A 20,722-nucleotide genomic window follows, 5' to 3' on the forward strand; every position below is an offset into this window, starting at 1 on the left:
CAACGCCCACTCTTCTGAGCCTTTCTCCCTCCCTCAGGTCACCTACTGAAGGAATTTTTATGCTACATTTGCATTTTAGAATTCTAAAACTGAGAGTAATGTCTTTTCAAAGTTCTCAGGAATGGTATGGACCAGTTAAGAGTCCCCAAGATTTTCTGCATTCAAGCCCAATCCACTTCTCAAGCATTTTCTAAATAAATTTAAGTCTCCTAACAAAAGACCACTTGAGTCAGTATCAGGTGAGATTCAAGAGAAATACATTTAGAAAAGAATATACCACTTGTTTAATTGTAAGGAAATTGTTTGAACTGTAAGTATCTGGACTTCATAATTTTGCTTTAATTTATTTCTCATCATTTCTAGAAAATGAAGGCATTAGATATAGAACTCTACCATAGTGACAAATAAAATCTGATTACATGAATGTAGGTAGCAGCCTGAGTCAGTAGTGTGTACTTGGCACTGCACCAGCTTTAGGACTATTAAAAAGGACTGGATTATAGAAAGTCTGAAGGCCAGGGCAGAAGAGGCACTTGACAAAACCATTATTTAGAAGAGTATGTTTGAAAATGAAAATACAGAAACAATGCTTCAGCAGCTAGCACATACATAATCTTCATTAAGCATTATTAACACCAAGGTTTAATTCATACTTTTTATTTTATATACTTTTAATTTATACTAATTTATACTTGTATAAGAAACACCTTAAGAAGATACCTATCAAATATGGAACATAATACTTAAGAATTTAATGATATTTTTCTATTTATACTAGCAGATAAATTTTAGTGAACAATTTTTACCTTCCAATTCCAGGTAATGTATTAGGAAACCATGACAACTCCAATTCCTGTCGTTTTTGCCTAATCAATGCACTGATTTCACTGACTTCTACAGATTCTGTACTAAAAAAAAAAGAAAAAAAAGAAAAATTAAACTTTCATTAGATTTCCAACAATTAACAAATGTAGAGTAAAAACTGAGTTATGAAAAAGCAGTAGTTTCTACACCCAGCATTATAAACACTTGGAAAATAACCATCTCCCTACAATAAGACTTTTTACATTACAAAACAAAACTGTACTTAAATGTATATTACAAAGAATGACTGAAATTCTATAGTAAGTATCAAGATGTTGTCTGCCTTGTGAAATGGTCTCAAACTTCCTACACAGCCCACGCTGACCTGCTGCACTGCCAGACCACATAGGTGCCCCATCGTGGATAGTTGATCAAACAGGTATTTATTCCGACAACTTTCTATTCCAATATTAACTCCAACTGATGAGAAAAGTCTTACTCAGGACAATCATGTCCTACTTTAGTACAAAATAAGAATATGAGAAGGGGTGTGGTTATCTTAACCAAAAATAGATTTAGCTCAGCTTTTCTTGAGTACTCTGCCAAGCCCTAAAATACCACCATTCTGCTCTACATTGTTGGTTCAGTTAAGTCTGTGTGATTTTAAAACCTCAATATGTAAATCACACAAATATACAGCCAACATCTATCTGTAAATCACTACGTGTCCTAAAAAGAATCAGCTCTAAAATAGGTCTGTTTTAATAGTTACTACTCTTACAATTTCACAATTACCTTGTTTCTCTAGCATATATTAAAATTATACTCAGCAATTTACTAGTAATACAAAGCTCACTGCCATAGGCAGGCATTATAGACCACAGACTAACTCACCAAATAACAAGTTTTCTCTTTGCTGGAACTAGTTTGTTTTCCAATAGAAACAACAAAAATTAGTTCTCATCACTACAATCTCACCAGTAGAAATTTCTTTTTCTTTTTTTTTGAGCTGAGGATCAAACCCAGGGCCTTTGCTCTACCACTGAGCTAAATTCCCCAACCCAAATAATTATTTTAATTCTTACTCTTTTTTTGGTTTGTTTTGTTTTTTCGAGACAGGGTTTCTCTGTGTAGTTTCGGTGCCTATCCTGGATCTCACTCTGTAGACCAGGCTGGCTTCGAACTCAGAGATCTACCTGGCTCTGCCTCCTGAGTGCTGGGATTAAAGGCGCGTGCCACCACCACCCAGCTGAAATTTCTACCAAAAGTTTAATTATGATTAAAACATAAGCGTAAAAGTAGAAAAGCTCAAGGCCGAAAATACTAACCAAGAAGCTCTATAGGTCTGATGTCCCACATTATGGCTGCCACTGGAAAACAAACTGGACACGAAATGTCCGATACAAGGATCTGTACATTGATTTGATCTTCGAACCTAAAAATATAAAAAGTAGTTAGTAAAAGCAGAAAAAAAACTGCTTTCAAGTATTAGTATGCACTTTAAGCACTAAACAACTATGTTATTATCTAAGACAAAGGTATTTCTTTATTTCAACAAACCTTATTTGTCTTTACTGTATCATTTTTCTTCTCACTCATTTTATTGTGTGTAAAGTTTCCTATAAAATAAGCAAACAAACAAAACAGAACCTGGTTACTTGCCTCAAATTTTATTTCTGAAGTCTGTACACCTTTGACACTGATAAAAGAATGTCAGTCAGTATTGCATTTCTAACATTATTTGCATTAAAAAAAACTTCCCAAATGTTAACTGCATCATATCTTACAAAACCACAGATAAAGGGACAATACATAAGGTAACAACAAATGGGACTGTCATGCTCAAGAGCCTTACAGACATGATTCTAATCGACATTTTCTATCCCCTTATACAAATGTTTAACCTGTAAAAAAGGTTACATTCCAGTCTTTAAGCTTTAGATACAATGAACACACTTAGTGTTTCTTATCCAGCTACAGAAGCTGCCCAAGGGAAAGTGAGACCTTTGGCCAGGTTAGCCTTAAGTCCTGGGCCACTGACACTTCCAATCAGGCTCCACTCTTGCTCACAGCAAACATGGAGAGCTGAACGGCACTGCTTCTGCTGCAGCAATGCTGCCGCCATGCTGCCGACCACTTTCTCTTTTTTGTTTTGTCTCACCTTTTTGAAATTTTCTGTGTAATTTCAAATAGGCAGTTTAAAGCATATATTCTTTTTGTTTAAAGATTTGGGTTGGTTTTTTTTTTTTTTGGTTTCTCAAGACAGGGTTTCTCTGTGTAGCTTTGCGCCTTTCCTGGAACTCACTCTGTAAACCAGGCTGGCCTTGAACTCACAGAGATCCGCCCACCTCTACCTCCCGAGTGCTGGGATTAAAGGCGTGTGCCACCACCACCCAGATGTTTTATTATTTTTAAACAAGTATGAATACTGCGTCTGTGTATCAATATGCACATGTAAGTGCTGGTACCGAGTCCAGAGATGAATTACAGGCAGTTGTGAACTGAGTGCTGGGAACCAAACCTGGATCCTCCACAGAAGAGTACATGATCTTAACTGCTAAGCCACCTCTTCAGCCCCTTACAATGGATAAACTCCCCTAGAACAATAAATTCCATTAACATGCTTATTATTTCTAGTTTTCCTTCACCATTAAGCTTCATGTGTGCAAGTGCATTCTGTGTGTGTGCATGTGTGTATAGTGTTATTTTATTTGTATTGAAATGTGATTTTATTTGTATGTTAATAAAGTTGCCTTGGGATCAGAGCAATAGCTGAGAGCTGAAAACCTTACCCTTCACTGCTTCTGCTGTCTTTCCTCTCTGCCAGAGACCTACCTAGCTCTGTGTGTTTTTTCTTTTTTATATACTTTCTGTTCTGCTTTCTCATTGGTTGTAAACCCTGCCACATGACCTCCTTGTCACTGCCTGTCTATATAGACCTCCAGGTCTTCTATGGTTGGTATTGAGATTAAAGGCGTGTGTTGCCATGCTGGCTGTGTCCTTGAACTCACAGAGATCCGCCTAGCTCTGCCTCCCAAGTGCTGGGATTAAAGGTGTGCACCACCACCACCACCGCTGCCCAGCTTCTGCTATAGCTTGCTCTGACCCCAAGGCAACTTTAACATACAAATAAAATCATATTTCAATACAAATACAATATCACTATATGTGTGTGTATGCGTGCACACATACACACACTCACGCACATGCAGAAACATTCCCTTGAGAGTTGATTTCTCGGGCTGTAGAGATGGCTCAGCCATTAAAGGCTAGGCTCACAACCAAAAATATAAGAGAGTTGATTTCTCACCGAACCTGAAGACCCCCTCAGCTATGCTGAGTGGCCAGTAACTTTCTAATCTCCACCTGACAAAGCCAGGATACAAGCATGCTGCCCTGCCAGGATCTTACATGAATGCTGGGGATTCACTCAGGTTTCCACATTTGCACAGTAAGTACTCTGACCCACGGAGCTATCTCTCCAGTGCATAAAGCCTATCAATATATTTATGGTTCACCATAAACTGTTGCTGATACAATCAGAGGTATTTCCTAAGAGTTCTAGAACATATCTTCACTGCAAATGGCAACTATAGTTTCAGCTTTGCTTGCTTCACAAAAGGTCTATTGATCACCCCATCACCAAAACAAACAAAAGCACATGGAGAAAGTAGGAGACCTCTTTCCTGCTACTCAAAACCATACTTTCTCAGTTTTCTTCTGTTAATACTACTGGTTAAAGCATATTTTCTACTTAATAGTACAATAATTTCCATTTTCACTACCATTCAATCCTTCACCAACATGCCATACATACATACTGATGGTATTACAAATATGGGGGCCAAGGAGGCTCAGGTTCAGGAACCGTCTGCTTCTACCTTCTGAATGCTGGGGTTAAAGGTGTGTGCCACCACCACTAGGCTGACACAAAGATTTTGAAGTCCTTAAAAAGCCAACAGTAAAAATACTTAGTGGGTATCCAGCTGCAGCTTACAAATAACCATTTTTGTTCAACCAGACACAGAATTGCTGTACTGTAGTTACACTGTATGTTTTATGGCCAAAAAGTGCTAAGTTGTTTTGATCCATTTACTACTAATGAATATATACAGAATGCTGTTCCTTGGAAGCCCCCTGGGAAGCCAGCACCAGACAAACTGCTCTGTGGAAAGAACTGTTGGTTTTCTACCACTGCTATGTACTGCGAGCTACACTGACAAACACCCTCACTAAAGGATTCAGCCCTGATTAATTTCTCTAAATTGGGGCTAGAGAGATGGATCAGTGGCTAAAAACACTAGTTACTCTTGCAGATGAACCAAGTTTGGTTCTCAGCACCCACATGGCAGTTCACAACCATCTAAAACTTAAGGTCCAGGGATCCAAGGCCCTCTTCTGACTGAACTTCGAGAGCACCAGCCAAAACACATAATACACATAAAATAAAACTAAATCTAAAAAAAAAAAAATTCTCTAAATTGTGATTTTCTAGAAATAATTTCACACATCTGCTGAGGGATGTCTTTCTGTATGCTGTGAATATGTTGCTCTGATTGGTTGATAAATTCAGCGGTTCAGCTGTTTGGCCAGTGGCAAAGCAGCTTAAAGGCAGATGGGAAATCCAGGAGAGAAACAGGAAGAAGAAAGGCAGAGGTGGAGGAGATGCCATCCCGCCATCCAGGGAGGAGCATGTAATGGCACACAGGTAAAGCCACAGAACACATGGTGACATATAGATTAATAGAAATGGGCTGAGTTTAGTTATAAGAGCTAGCTAGCAAGAAAATTGAGCCATAGGTCACAGCCATGCAATTTGTAATTGATATAAGCCTTTCGTATTTACCCGGGTCTGAGCGGCTGCAGGACTGGCGGGACACAGGAAAACTTCCAGCTACACACATCCACTCATATCTTTCTAGAATATGCACACTTTCAATACTCCTGTGGTTTTGTCTCCCAAGTCCTGGGATTACAGATGTGAACCACCTCATCCAGTTTTGCCTTTCTATTTCTAAATACCATCTCTATCTTGATTCCTTTTGTTTCTATCTTTTTAAGCACAGAAGACATCTACATCTTCATTCTTCATGCCCTTGCCCACGCATCTCCTATGCTACCTTCCCTCTATCTTACCTAATACATCAACATTTGATACTGTAGTACAAGTATAAAAGCTATAGCCAAGCCAGGAGCTGACTACAATTCGTGACACAAGGTCTCCACTAAAGGATGACAGTTTTCTTTCTCCTAGTGAAGTACACACATCCTCCAAGAGAACTGAGAAAACAGTGTGCTGAAATTAATGTCTAAGCCCTTTACATATTTGCTATGTCTTTATTTTTATTCCTGCCCACAAGACAGCACTGACAGTTTAACAGAAAATATTAAGATTTGCTAGATTACTAAATATTTTCCTCAGAATTTTCAAGGTATAACTCCATCACTTATTACTGATACCCTAGCCCTTAACCTTTTATATGTGACCTGCTTTGTCTTTTTCTCCTTACTCAGACATCTAAGATACTATAAAACACTTGGTGTACACAAGTTCTTTCCAAATTCTAAATGAATGTAGGTAGGCAGGTAGGTGTGTGTGTGTGTGTGTGTGTGTGTGTGTGTGTGTGTGTGTGTGTGTAGGAAATTTCCTTTTGAATAATTTTTAAAAGTAATTTTCTGGGAGGCTAGAGAAAAGGCTCAATGGTTAAGAGCACTGACTGTTCTTCCAGGGGTCCTGAGTTTGATTCCCAGCAACCACATGGTATCTGACAACCGTCTAGAGATTTGACTCCCTCTCCTGGAATAAAGGTATATAGGCAGGTAAAGCATTCATACACATAAAATAAATAAAATCTTTTAAAAAGTAATTTTCTGCCTTTCGCTTCTCTCGAGTCCTTCTCTAGAGCTTTACCTAGTATTTAATCACCTACATAAATATCATCTCTTTGACAGTGGCCCTACTTTTTTTCAGTAATGTCTTCTACTGAAATTTCAAATTTCTATAACATTTTTAATTTCTAAAATACAAAAGATTTCTTAAAGACTTTTTTCTTAGGGTGGGGGATTTAAGTCAATGGTAGTTTGCTTACCTTGCAGGTACAAGCCCCTGGCTTTGGTCTCTACCTCTGGAAATCAGGAAAGCAAAAACAAAATTCTTTTTTCTTATAACACTGATGGCTTCATCTCTCAGAATATTAATCTCTAAAATTGTACCATCTCCCAACATTGAGTCTGTCTGACTATGTCTGTTCTGTGTAGTTATTTCCCTTAAATATCTCATAATCCTCAACTGTTTGTGAGACATTAAAATAAGATGAAAAATAGTGGTTAGGGCACAGGACCTAGCGGCGAGTGTGTTCCATACAATGAAGAAGGGAGATTTCATTAGTAGATTCCCAAATATCATCAACTCTAAGTCATGAGGGTCAAACTGTGTCAGTGGAAGCTTCCTATCTCCTATTTTAGGTAATGTAACACAAGTGTCAACACTTTTGAAAGTGATCATAGGGAGAAGACCCGATACCTCACCATTTGATTTAGTTTTGCTCTTTACCACTGTTTCCTCTGTCCTCTTTTGGCTAGAATGTCACAGAATTTCATCTCCACTCCAGAGAAATCCTCTAGTCTGAATGGATAATTCTTTTCCTCCACTCTGTTCCGATAGGAATCTACAGGTTGAACTGTACCTTTAAGCACTGTTATTTAACCAAGGCATAGTGGCACGTACCACTGACACCAACACTTGGGAAACATAGGCAACTAAGTCTCTGTGAGTCCCAGACCAGTTTTATAAAAGTGAGCTCAGAACAGCTAGTGCTACCCAATGAGACCAACTTAAAAAAAAATATTTCAAAAGAACAATGTTAAACAACTGTGTTTGTTAGTACCCCTCATCTGTATCTTCCGATGAAATGGAAGCCTCCTGCCCTGAGGACTGTCTCAATTGTTAACTTCACTCTCCCTGTGAAAGGTTACAGTTCCTGCTAAGACACTTTGCCATCCCTTAGAAAAACACTTTCACACTTCTGGTTTCAAGGTCATCTCTTCTGTGCTTCCTCTCTCTAGTTCTCCATGTGGCTTAAACAGGTGTTCAATCCGCTATGCTAAACTGGAAGCCTGGCTTATCTTGAATTCGGTACCTCCCAAACACACTTCAGTAAACACTAATCCTAAAGACATCTTACGAAAACATCTTTCTGTGGGATTTAGTGGTAAAGTTCTCACCCAGACTGTAGAATTTTCCTGGGTTCAATCCCAAGCACTTCAGGTAAAGAGTCTTGAAAAACATCTGTTTGTACAATATTAACTAAAATAATACAAGACTCTAAGATTGAAGCTCAGTGCTAAGCAGGCATTCAAAGACTGACTAACTGATTCCAAACTTAACAAGAATGTCCTGAAGAAATGCCTGGAGGGAGCTGGGGAGACAGTTAAGGTAGTAAGTAATATGTTTGCTATGCAAGTATGGGGACCTGAGTTTAAATCCCTGGAAGCCACTCAACAAGTGACTAGGGGAGGAGACACCGGTAACCCCAGCGCTGAGGAGTAGAGTCAGGAGGATCCCAAGGGATTAATGGCCAGCCAGTCTAACTGAATTGATAGCCAGCTGCAGGCCTATTCAGAGACTTAAGTCTCAAAAACTAAGATTGAGACTGATTAAAAAGGATACCCAACATCAACCTCTAGCTTCCAAATGCAAAGACACATACACATAAAGGCACAGGCACACATGCGCATATTATGTGCATGCGACACACCATCTACATACACCCCCCCAAAAAAGGAAAAGGGAATTGCCTGAGGGGCTTTTTCTGTAAGCTGAATTTACTATAAATGATGAACACAAATCAAACTTAATGCATAAATGAACTCCATGGAAGCAAAGTAACGAGGAGTAATTGTGGAGCGAACTAAGAACTAAGAAGTTGTATTATCATCTGTTTTCAAGTTCAAAATATTACTAAGAAACTGGGGGCCTGGCGGGGGTGACACACGCCTGTAATCCCAGCACTCGGGAGGCAGAGGCAGGAGGATCTCTGTGAGTTTGAGGCCAGCCTGGTCTACAGAGAGAGTTCCTGACAGCCAGGGGTACACAGAGAAACCCTGTCTTGAGGGGGTAAAAAAGAGAGAAAGAAATCTGGCATAAACACTAAGTTACAACACAAACAAAAAGAATACTTAAACAGAGTTACTTACTATTCAACACCTTCAAATCATGAAATCTTTCACACAATCCATCTTTTCCAATGGTGTTTCTTTTTCTGTAGATATGAAAGTTTAGAAGGATTTTAAAAAAAAAACTTAAAATTTTGTTCTTATTTTTTTTTAAATGGATTTTCAGGACAGTGCTTTTCTATGTAGCCTTGGCTGTCCTGGAACTCATTCTTAGACCAGGCTGGCCTCAACCTCAGAGATCTGCCTGCCTCTGCCTTCCCAGTGCTGGGATTAAAGGTGTGGGCCACCGCCAACTAGCTTATTCATTTACTTTTAATTCAATAACCCAAATCTATTGTGCATAAATTTTATAATAATCCTGGAAGCCAATAAATAGTTAAATATTCTCATAAACGCAGATCAAATAGCAATAGGCTAAACTAAATTTTAATATACAATGAGTTGTATTACGTTAGTATTAAGAAAATAATCTTATCGACTTATCATGACTGGCTACTGAGCCATGCAGAATAGAGGCATGAGAGCTAGCCAAAAAAATAAATGAAAAAAATTAAAAAATTAAAAGAAAAGCATGCATGAGTGCCACTTACCATTCATTTAAGACTCTCAAGGGCTGGGTGGTGGTGGCGAACACCTGTAATCCCAGCACTCGGGAGATAGAGGCAGGTAGATCTCTGTGAGTTCAAGGCCAGCATGGTCTACAAAGCGAGTTCCAGGACAGGCTCCAAAGCTACAGAGAAACCCTATCTCGAAGAAAAAAAAAAAAAAAAAAAAAAAAAAAAATTCTCTCCACTAACAACTTTAACTGGACTTTATATAGGCAAAAATACTGCTTTACTTTGCAGGTGTGAGGTGAGTAATAGAAATGAAGGTGAACTTCGTCATTATATACTATACGTCTGCATGAAGTGCCCAAGTTATTTTTTGCTCAATTACATATGATCACACTGACTCCCACTGTAAAGTTAACCACTAACCTTTCATCGCTTTTGGAACTTTCATGGTAAAAGAGTTGTTCCTTAAAAGACCTTTCATTCTCCTTGTCTTTTATTTCTCTCAACTGTCTTTTTACTTGAATCTATAAGAAAAGCACAACTGTTAGAGAAGTATGCCACACTGCAAACAGGTTTTCAATTCTCCCTTATCATTACACAATTCAAGAAACAAAACTGTCTCACTGAAAAGTAGAGTCACAGACAGATCCCAGCACTTGGGAGACTCAAGACAAAGCAAGAATTCAAGACCAGTCTGGACAACATACACATCTCTTTAGCAACGTAATTTCATAAAAATGGGGGAAAATAGTTTGTCTTCCAGAGACTATGTTTTGACTTTTATTATGTTTATTATAATTATTAAATAATATGCATTTAATATATTTATTATATTAGCACTTTTCTCCAAAGACATATATGATAATTTGCATAGCTGGTAAACAGATGAGCAAGTGTAACAAGCAGATCCTTCTGGTTTGTGTATATGTTTATTTCCAAGTATGAGTAAAGAGGCTAAAGGAAAGCTTCAGGTATTTCTCCTCAGACATCACTCACATTTTTGTTTCCAAAGCCAGGTCTCTAGCAGGCCTGGAACTAGTTGCTGAGTAAGCTATACTGCTGGCCAGCGAGACCCAGGGCAAGAATCACAGCACACACTACCACTCCAATTATGTATGTTTCAAATGCAGGCATGGAAGTCAAGTATTTGTGCTTCTACGGCAAGCACTTTACTGACTGAGCTATCTCCCCAGTGCACAAATCCTTTCTTTAACATGTTTTACTTGCATTGCAATACTGTTTGTACTTTATATCAAGACTCACAAATAAAAATATATCAAAACAAGTTAAAAATACCTACAATGAAAACTAATGCTAACATAGTGGTTTTTCTATGCCCTCTCCTCCAGTAACTGAGCTGTCATGGAGAACAGTTTTTCCCTTAGAGGTATCACATACATTGTGGTTTTTCTTAAGCTATTTATCATTTATTATCATATATTTATTATGTTTCTCATACATCTTACTTACTCACCACTGTTCTGTCCTATCTTCCTCTTTTCCTCATGAACTCAGGAATGTTTCTATTTATTTTCTTCTTTTTATAAGTCAAAAATCAACAATAAAAATATGACTCATTTGTAAGAGCCAGAGGAACAGGCTGCTGTGAGACTGAGAGTCCTAGGCATGTCAGAGAGGCCACACCCAGTAAGTCTCATCAATAAGGATGGCATCAGCAGGTATACTAACATGGAGGTGAGAGATCTCACAGGGCTTCAACCCCAGACAAAGAACTACAGCAACCTAAGGGATGCTGAGAGCAGAAGAAATGGCCTTCCCCAGTTAACAGTCCCTAGTTGGCTATCCAATACCAAGTGATCAGCCCTGAAATCATATACATACAAGTAATACTATTACAGACTGAGTAGATTGTTTTTATATATTTAGGGATATATAGTTATACATATACACAAACATATCTATGTAACAACAATTAAAGAAAAAAGACCAGAGGCCATAAAATTTGAGAGCTATCAAGGCAGGAGGAGTACATGGAAGGAGTTGAAGGGAGGAAAGAGTAAAAAGACCTAATTATATTTTAATTTAAAAAACTAGAAAAAAATTTAAATATAATGACTCATACTAATAACATCAATGGCATTTAAGAACAAAGATGTTAATTTGTGTTTAATTTTATTTAGCTAGTCTCCAAATTATGTTTTTCATAAGAATGGTTTTTAGACATTTGGAGCTTAAGTTTCATGGAAGCTTATCTTTGAATCCAATACTCGAATTAAAATTTCTTGATGAAATAACATTCAAAGTGTTGCCCAATTAAAAACTGTTTCAAAATACAGGAAACAATCAAGCTGATGATATTTTGGAAATGTTAAGTATTCTATAATTAAATACAAGACTTCTTTTAAAGCATCTAACCTACCACATCTGTACAATATAAGGTGACCACTGTAGTATGCCCACTCTAGAAGACAAAGGAAAAAAGGTCCAGTATTTAGGTAACCAGCATTGAAAGCTGTGAGTTTGCCATGCTAAAGAGAAATACACATTAAACTTAAAGATGAACAATTTTAGAAAGACATTAACTAGAAATCTATCAAAGCCAAGTTAACACTATGAATTTTATAAACTCAAAATGAAATCTAAGCTTACCTTAGCACAATCTTCAAATGTACTGAGTTCAAACACAGCCTGAAAAGGTTTCCGGTCGATTGGACAAGAAGCCAGTATCTGAGAAGTGATAAGAAATTATATATTTACAAATGGGTCTTTAGAAGAAGTCACAATTAAACTACTAAATAGTTATAATTTTCCACTATCACAGAAATATACTTTTCCAGTTTCAAAATGTAGAGGAAATACTCCGATTGTACCATAACACAAAACCACAAGAAGCACGGAAAGTTTGCTTCATTCATTCAAATGTTTACTGAACAACACTGACTGGAGTAAAGAGGACATGAGAAGTCAAACACCCACTAAGACACCATTAGGACGTGCTGCTCCAGCAAAACTACTGGTAAGATCAAGGCTATACTTCAAACCTACTTCTCTGCCTTGTAAAGCTGGCTATAATGCTAAGCTTGTGTAATCTAAATCAGCTATAAAAAGAATGCCTTAAGGAAGCCATTTATATTAATAGCCTATAATTTAACATTTCTGCCAAATTATTTTGACTAAATAGTTACATTAGCAATAAGAACATGACTAAAATATGGAAGAATGAAGCTTCCCCGATCTCCTTGGACCTAAATAATTCCTCCAAAAGTAAGTTCTTATGTACTTTTGCGGTTACCCAATATTCACAAATCTTTTTAATGTTACAATTCATATGAGAAACTGCAATTTTTTTCTTCTAAATTAATGATCATACATTGGTTCACAGTAATTTTTCTTAACAGTATGGTGTGTCACAAACTTTAGTTTTTTTAAAAAAAAAAACATATAAAGCTGAGCATATTTTCTTATTTTCAAGAGCATATTCAAATGTTTCTTTTAAAAAAAATCTATCCATACTCTTTGCCTAATTTTCAAATTACGTTTCTAAGTCTTCTAATTTAATTATATGTCCTTTATTTTGTAAGGGAATTTGTCTTTAATTATTTTCGAATTAGAAATCAACCTAATTTTGATATATATTCCTGTGCTTTCAATAATTTGTATGTATCAACTATAATTCTCTATTATTAAATGTATGTAGAAGAATGTATTTATATTATGAAAGTAATTTAAGATGAACTGTTTTGTACTAGGATAGGAGGAAAAACTACAATCTAATGATGACATTACTAATACCTATAGTTACACAAGTGAAAAAGAATCCTAGCAATTTAATGCAATCATCCAAAAGATCAAAGAGAGCTGTGGAATTCAGGTAATTCACTTTATACTATTCCTTACAGAAAAATGTAATTTTTGTTTATATCTAGATAAACGAACATGAGTTCAAGTAGAACAAAGACCATGTAGCCCCTGATCATATAGTAACACATTTCCACAAAACTCATGGAGTTTTTAAAAGATGGCTAAAATATAAACTGAGTTACTTTCATAAAATGTGAATTTTCTATTGCTAGTAAGTAGGCTCTGACATGACAATGATTCGCCACCCTGGAAAGAGAAAATGTGGCCTTACTACAATAAACCAGTTCTGACAAGAGACTTTAAGACACTTCAAATTCTCAGAATTTAGGATGTTATTAATTTGCTACCAAAAATGTATTTTAAAAGTAGCAACAAAGTACTCTGCATCTTACTAACAATGCATTTCAAATACAGTTTCAATTCAATGAACTGATGTCCTAAGAACACAACTGCTTGTCAGTCAGCATTACCTATGAAATTTTTAGAGGTTACATTCTTAACATTTATACTGAAACTATATAAAGTACAATCTATCCAGTGCTTTTCATTTTTCCAAAGTTTCCAAGTATTTTTATTTACATTTTAAAGATAATTTTCAAAGACTAAACAGTCAATAAATGAAAATATTTATTTCATTTAAATAAAACATGTTTCTTTCAGTGTTTGTTGAAAATTAAGCTATATAGATGCTTTGTATTTACTTTCTTTCCTATTTTCTCTTTTGTTCAAACTCTGGTCTGGTTACATAGATTGTTTGTGTTTCAACCACCTAACTTGTGAAAATGGGAATAAAGGAACTTTAAGCTTTCTATGGTAATTGTTTGCAATTCTTAGACAAATGTGTGGTATACACTAGTTCCTGCATAAGATCTAGTTTAACTACATTAACAAAAATCTAGGATAACTAACAAAAGGAAAATCTGCAATGTGATACATATAAAAATGAGAAAAGAGTCCTTAAATGATTTATTTTGTTGGTCTACCTGCAATAAATTTATGACCCAAAGAAATTTATGTATCAAATCAGTCAGTGGCTGAAATTGTACTGTCTCATTGTTTTCCTTGTTAAATTTCCTCTCAACATCAGCTAGCCACCATTCTTTCCCACTCTGCTTTGACCTGTTACAAATGTGGAGGTTCTGGGCAGGATCTCTATTCTTTTTTACCACTCTGACTAGCTGCTTTGGGTCTGACTGGACTCATCTGAATAAGGAACTCCACTGCTATACAAAAACACACATCAAAGAAAAACAGGGGGAGGCAGCAGTAATGAGAAATAACAACTATGTACTACAATTTGGACACACTTAACTTTCCTAAAGCTGATTTAATTAACACTAGAATCTTAAAATTGCATTATCTTCTCCAGGTAGGAAAAGTTTAACTAAAGAAATAAGCCCAGAAAAGTAGATAAAAATGCTTTTGCTGGGAAACAAGGCTGTCCATATGTCATCTTAAAATATATACTTTGGAAGAATATTTGAGGAAGGAAACAGAAATTTAGTATTTATTCTCCATTTCCATTGTATACATGAATAAAATAATTACAGAAGTCAATGGAAAAATCGAAACGTTTAAAAAATTAATGACTATTTTTCTTAATGTACCATTTACACATCAAAGTTCATTATATGTGCAAGTATCAAATCACACATTATGTGATAATTGCACAGCTTTAATAGAAAAAATTTACATCAGGGTTTGTTTTGGTTTGGTTTGGTTTTTCAAGACAGGGTTTCTCTGTGTAGCTTTGCGCCTTTCCTGGAACTCACTTGGTAGACCAGGTTGACCTCAAACTCATAGAGATCCGCCTGGCTCTGCCTCCTGAGTGCTGGGATTAAAGTCGTGCACCACCACTGCCCGGCTGTTTTGTTTTTAAATGGCTTAGATTGGCTACTTTAAGGCATTCCCAAGGGATTCTCATCCCTACATTTAGTAGATAGTGAGAAAATCCCAAGTCACTTTGGTCATCAAAGTATAGTTTTCAAAGTAGTTTATTTGGCTAGAAATACTAACTGAATTTTTAAGCTTCAAAGTTTTAAAAGCCCCTATTTAAATCTAATATAGATAAAAATTAATATTTTAAATGTTTAACTTTAAAGCCTATTAAACTTTTTTATATGCAAAATATTTATGTTCACCATTTTGATTCCTCATCATACAACAAAAATACCATTATTTACCTATTTAATGTGACTTTAAGTAATTTTTAAAGTATCTAATTAGTACCATAATCAAAGTATCTAAGAACACCAACTTTATGATACAACTACAAAGTTAATAGAACTTGCTCACTGTTTTACAATGTAATGTATATTGAAAACAGAGCACATATCTTACAGCAAATGCTCTGTACTGTTATATAAGGAGGCAATTTGATAGAAAAAATTATCTTTCCTAATGATTTCAGTATAACATACCCTAGTATTCTGAAGCGTTGTAAATTCCCAGCTCAGACAAACCCATATTTAAATGTAAGAACAGGAAGCCTTCCTTATTTGGGAATTCAGGGTTGTTGGTTTCTAATATTTCTTGCTTCCTGCTGCTGCTCTATCCTCAATCACATAGGCTGCCTATAGATAGCCCTCCTAGAGAGAGAGAAGCAAGTGTTAAGGAAGTGTTGAAAGACTAAGTCTCAACACCTATGCTTACAGGTAGGTTTTCCTGTTCACGGGTATCTACAACACCTATATCTGCCACTAAGAAATAAAGCATGTTATATACAAAATTACAGTTCAAAAATCAAAGATGATTTAGGGATGCATACCATTAGAGGTTAGTGCTTATTTTACAAGTGTTGACCATCACCCCTTCCTCAGTGACAGTTCCAACATAGCTTATTCATGGCTCGCCAAAGTGCTAACCTATAGCCATGCTACAAGGTCCCTATCATATCTAAACATTCATTCAAAACAGCTTCTGCCAAGGTACACTTGGTTGTTTGTTTGTTTGTTGAGACAACGTTTCCTCTGTGGAGCCCTGGCTGTCCTGGAACTTGCTCTGTAGAACAGGCTGGCCTTGAACTCAAAGATCCACCTACTTCTCTGCCTTTTGAGTGCTGGGATTAAAGGCATGAGCCAAGACCTACAGCACACATCTGGTTCTTTACACTTTCCAGCTTTCAGAAGCACATTCATAAAATTAATGGCTGTCAGTGATAAAATAACACTAAGAATGCATTCAGTATACCCACTCAAAAGGAATGTTTGCACATTCACCAAGATACACTGTTAACACTAGGGTAGTATTATACTTTCTCTAATGTTGTCTGACATCTAATGATTAAGATTCTTTTCCTAGCATACAAACAAAAAATTCAGTAAATTGCCTGTACAGATCATTTTAAATATTCTAACATTTACAACTAGCCTATATAGAAATATATATCTACATATTAACTTACTTGACTGATGAAAGACTAGCTGAAGATTCTCACACATATTCTTATATTGTTTAGGTAGCAAGTGTCAACTGCTCTCAGATCTTGACCTTTGCTGTGTAGTCCATCTGAACACACACTTGCACCTGTCTGTACTCAACACTGCCCTGTAAGAGCTGTGTCACCTTGAGAGTATCTTCATTTCTATTCTCACAAGACTGCCTCTGCTAACTGTCCAGTTCGACTTCATTAACCTTTCATTCTCAGACGAAAGCTGTCAGCATTCCACAGGAATAGAGGACTGAGTTAAATAAGTTCAACAATTTACCTATGTAGGCAAACTAATTACATTTTTTTAAATCCTTAAAAAAAATCATAAAAAGAGAAGAACCTCAGCAATTACCAAGACTATACTAGTCACATACAGTATAAATACATGTCCTTGTAATGCAGCACATTAGATCAGTGTAGAACATGTGCTTAGCATGCTCAACATTGAGTTCTCAGATTAGTACTCAGCAACAAAAATAAATATAGTATGAAGTATTAAAGCTGTAAATATGCACTGCCTCTAAGTTCTCAAGCCTTACCTCTCTAAATACCCAAGCCCAAAGTAAAAGCCAATCTTCTTATTCAGTACATGCAGGCGAGTACTTATCTTGTCTGTAGAGGATGGTAATTAGGATAGCTGTGCACCACTCCCATCAATGCTTCAGACTTCTCCAGCCCTCACCTTTGTATTTTAAATGTGCAAGCTCGAATAACTGAATGCCCTATTAGGTCTGAGATTTCGTACAAGTAAGAAGTCTAGTGGCTGCTGCTCTGCTTCTCTGATCTCCAGGCAAGCATTATTTGTCAGAACACAAACAAAATATCATACAACATCGTGTGTGTGTGTGTGTGTGTGTGTGTGTGTGTGTGTGTGTGTTTGCGCACATGCACATGAAGAATATGTGTGTGCATCCTGTGAATGTAAAAACCCACAGCAGTCAGAAAGTGGGGTAAAATCCCCTGTAACTGGAGTTAGAGACTATTATAAGCCACCATGTGGGTGCTGGGAATTGAACCAGGTCCTCTGAAACAATGGCCAATGCTCAGAATTGCTGATGAGAGAAGCAAAGTATGTGAGAAAAATGAATCTTTTAGGTGGAAGGGTAAACTTCAGCACACTGGCTCTAGCATACAAAGGCCTTTTCTAAATTTTCGAGATTCTTAGCTCCAATAGTGATGGTTTACTAAAACTGTCAACAGGTCATTTCTGCCAATTACATTTTTGTTAAATATTCCATTTCTCTTTCTTCTACTCCCCCTTCCTCTTATTTAGGACAGAGTCTTGCTGTACAGCCCTAGCTGGCCTGGTACTTGCTATGTATCCCAAGCTGCCTGCCCTTTTAACTTGTGACAATCCTCCTGCCTCAGCTTCACAAGGACTGGGATTGCACGTGTACAGCACCATACTGGCTTTTCAGAACTTTATGCATCCTGGTTACACTTTTAAGCTAAGAGGCTTGCCATCTAACAAGTCTCTTAACTAAACATAGTTCTAAGAGGTTCAATCTGTTCTAGTATACCTACAGCAGACCACTAGGTTCTGGGGCCCTCAACTCTGGTATAGTAGAAGTAAGCTGAAGCTTTTTTCCTAAGTAAAGTAAATTCTATGATATAAGCAGAGATCACAGACAGTCAATTACTTTACCACTTCAATTTTGTTAAGTTTCTTTGTTTAATCACAGAAACAAGACTTTAGAACACAGAGTAATTCAAACTAATTTTTATTTGAGGAATAGGTACTTTAGGGATATGATAAATTTCAGGAGTGTGTACAAAATAAAAAATACTAGACTAAAATACATTCAAACTTTTCTAAATACCAGTTTCTTATGATAAGAATTTCTTCAATGCTTAAAATAAGGTGGAAAGGGGAGGGTGTGCTTAGAATTCTTTCTTAACCATACTTCATACTTAACCTGACTACAAACTGCAGCACAGCTGAATCTCTGAGAAACACAAAAATCTAGAAAAATGATGCAGAATGCATTCCATGCTTTTTCTTATCATATAGATTTCCAAGTAGCAGTGCTGTGGATATCGCTCTGTGTAAATAAAGTTCTGATTGGCCAGTGGCCAGGCAGGAAGTATAGGTGGGACAAGAGAGAAGAGAATTCTGGGAAGTAGAAGGCTGGGGAGACACCGCCAGCCGCCGCCATGAGAAGCAACATGTAAAGACACTGGTAAGCCACATGCCATGTGGCAAAGTATAGATTAACAGAAATGGGTTAATTTAAGATAGAAAAGGTAGATAACAAGAAGCCTGCCACGGCCATACAGTTTCTAAACAATGTAAGTTTCTGTGTGCTTTCTTGGTTGGGTCTGAGCGACTGTGGGACTGGCGGTTAAGAGAGATTTGTCCTGACTGGGCCAGGCAGAAAAACTCCAACTACATAGCAGAATTTTACTTTGATAGCTATACCTCTCTTAGAAATGGACATTAGTAAAAATTTAGATTCTTAAAAATCATTTTAACTTTAGGCTACTCTTGAGATGTCTGCAAATTACTGCTAGAGTCCAGAGCCCAGACTTTGTACTTAAAATAGTGAATTAAATGAAAGAATGTAAAACATAAACTGCAAAGGGTCTCTAAACATAGCATTTATTTCTAGCACTCAATCTGAAACAAACTACATACCTCTTTAAACAGGAGGTTTATAAAAAAAAGAGGAAAGGCCTTTAATGATAATGAAAAAAAAAAGACAAAATTAAAATCTTATTGTTTGCCAAAGCATTTACATGCTTTAAAACCATCCAACTGTCATCACAATAAAAGATTGAAAATTTAGAAGCCTAAGTAAGTCTGTAAACATGCATTATTTGTGATTTATAATGAACAATATTTTAATATGATTGTCCTATTGTAATACTGGTAAATTTAATGGCTTACTGATGGCTGTTATCGCCACTAGAGACAATGAAATACTTGAGAATGTTCTCTCTTCTCTCCTTCCAAGGTTACTCACTTTGTTAAACAGTACCACAACTCCACACTACCCTGTAATCACAACTTAAGACAGCAGTACAATAGTACACATAACTTGCTTTTGAAAAAGCAATTTCACTTCAATATTTCACTGTTTATTTTCAAAAGAATATTAGGGCTGGAGAGATGGCTAAGTAATTAGGAACATGTATTGCTCTCTTGTAGAAGACTCTTCCAGCACCCATGCTGGCAAGCTCACAATTAGCTTTAAGTCTAACTCCAAGGACTCAGATATCCTCTTCTGGCCTTAGGCACGCGCGCACACACATTAAATTTTTTACAAAGTAACAAAAAGCAAGGAATATATTATATGTAAAAAAGGCATTGACTTTTACATATATTGCCAACTATTTTCAAGTTTAAAATATATGAATTAAAATATAGTCAAGTTTACCACTGTTTAATGCCATTAAATATGTGCAGTCTACAACCTAGCCATTACAACTTCTCAATTCGTACGCCAGAGAAACCTGTAACATGTACACCATGAAAAAGCTTATGTTGAAAGATGCACTTGAGGTGGGAAAGGAAGGAAGGAGAATCATGTACACACTCTAACTGTCTTAAAGAAAAACACATTATTTTTGAAGTTCATAATTATGTAGCCACTGAACACAATCAGGAAAAAGACTGAAACCTTCAACTCAACTCATGCAGTAACAGGGTTTCTCAACTCCCACCCAATCAGATACATATACATACATCACAGATGAACTAAATCCAATAAATTTTACATCTAGTTACATTGCAGTTACATATGGACATTTAACAACAATATTCTCCCCAAACTCATATTATATTTCTCAAAATATATTTCCACCTATCTGTAGTCTCTTCTTGTCATAGACTAGTTAGGTTTTTAATCTAAATTAAAAGTTTCTTCACATATTCATTAATTCAACTAGTATAACGAACCTCTTGCAGAGGTAAGCTGAAAGACAGCATTCTCATACA

General features: G+C 36.5%; 1 protein-coding gene across 1 annotated transcript in view; it reads right to left on the reverse strand.

Annotated features, from left to right (window-relative positions):
• The window catches only part of Scaf11 (SR-related CTD associated factor 11), a 48,043-nt gene that overhangs the window by 10,799 nt on the left and 16,522 nt on the right, over positions 1 to 20,722 (reverse strand). Inside the window, 6 exon segments of the mRNA XM_036207981.1 lie at positions 807 to 908; positions 2,133 to 2,239; positions 2,365 to 2,423; positions 9,001 to 9,065; positions 9,957 to 10,057; positions 12,144 to 12,221. Coding sequence (XP_036063874.1) covers positions 807 to 908; positions 2,133 to 2,239; positions 2,365 to 2,423; positions 9,001 to 9,065; positions 9,957 to 10,057; positions 12,144 to 12,221 — 512 coding nt within the window.

The sequence above is a fragment of the Onychomys torridus genome, chromosome 16 (genome assembly GCF_903995425.1).
Source record: "Onychomys torridus chromosome 16, mOncTor1.1, whole genome shotgun sequence".
Taxonomy (NCBI): Eukaryota; Metazoa; Chordata; class Mammalia; order Rodentia; family Cricetidae; genus Onychomys; species Onychomys torridus.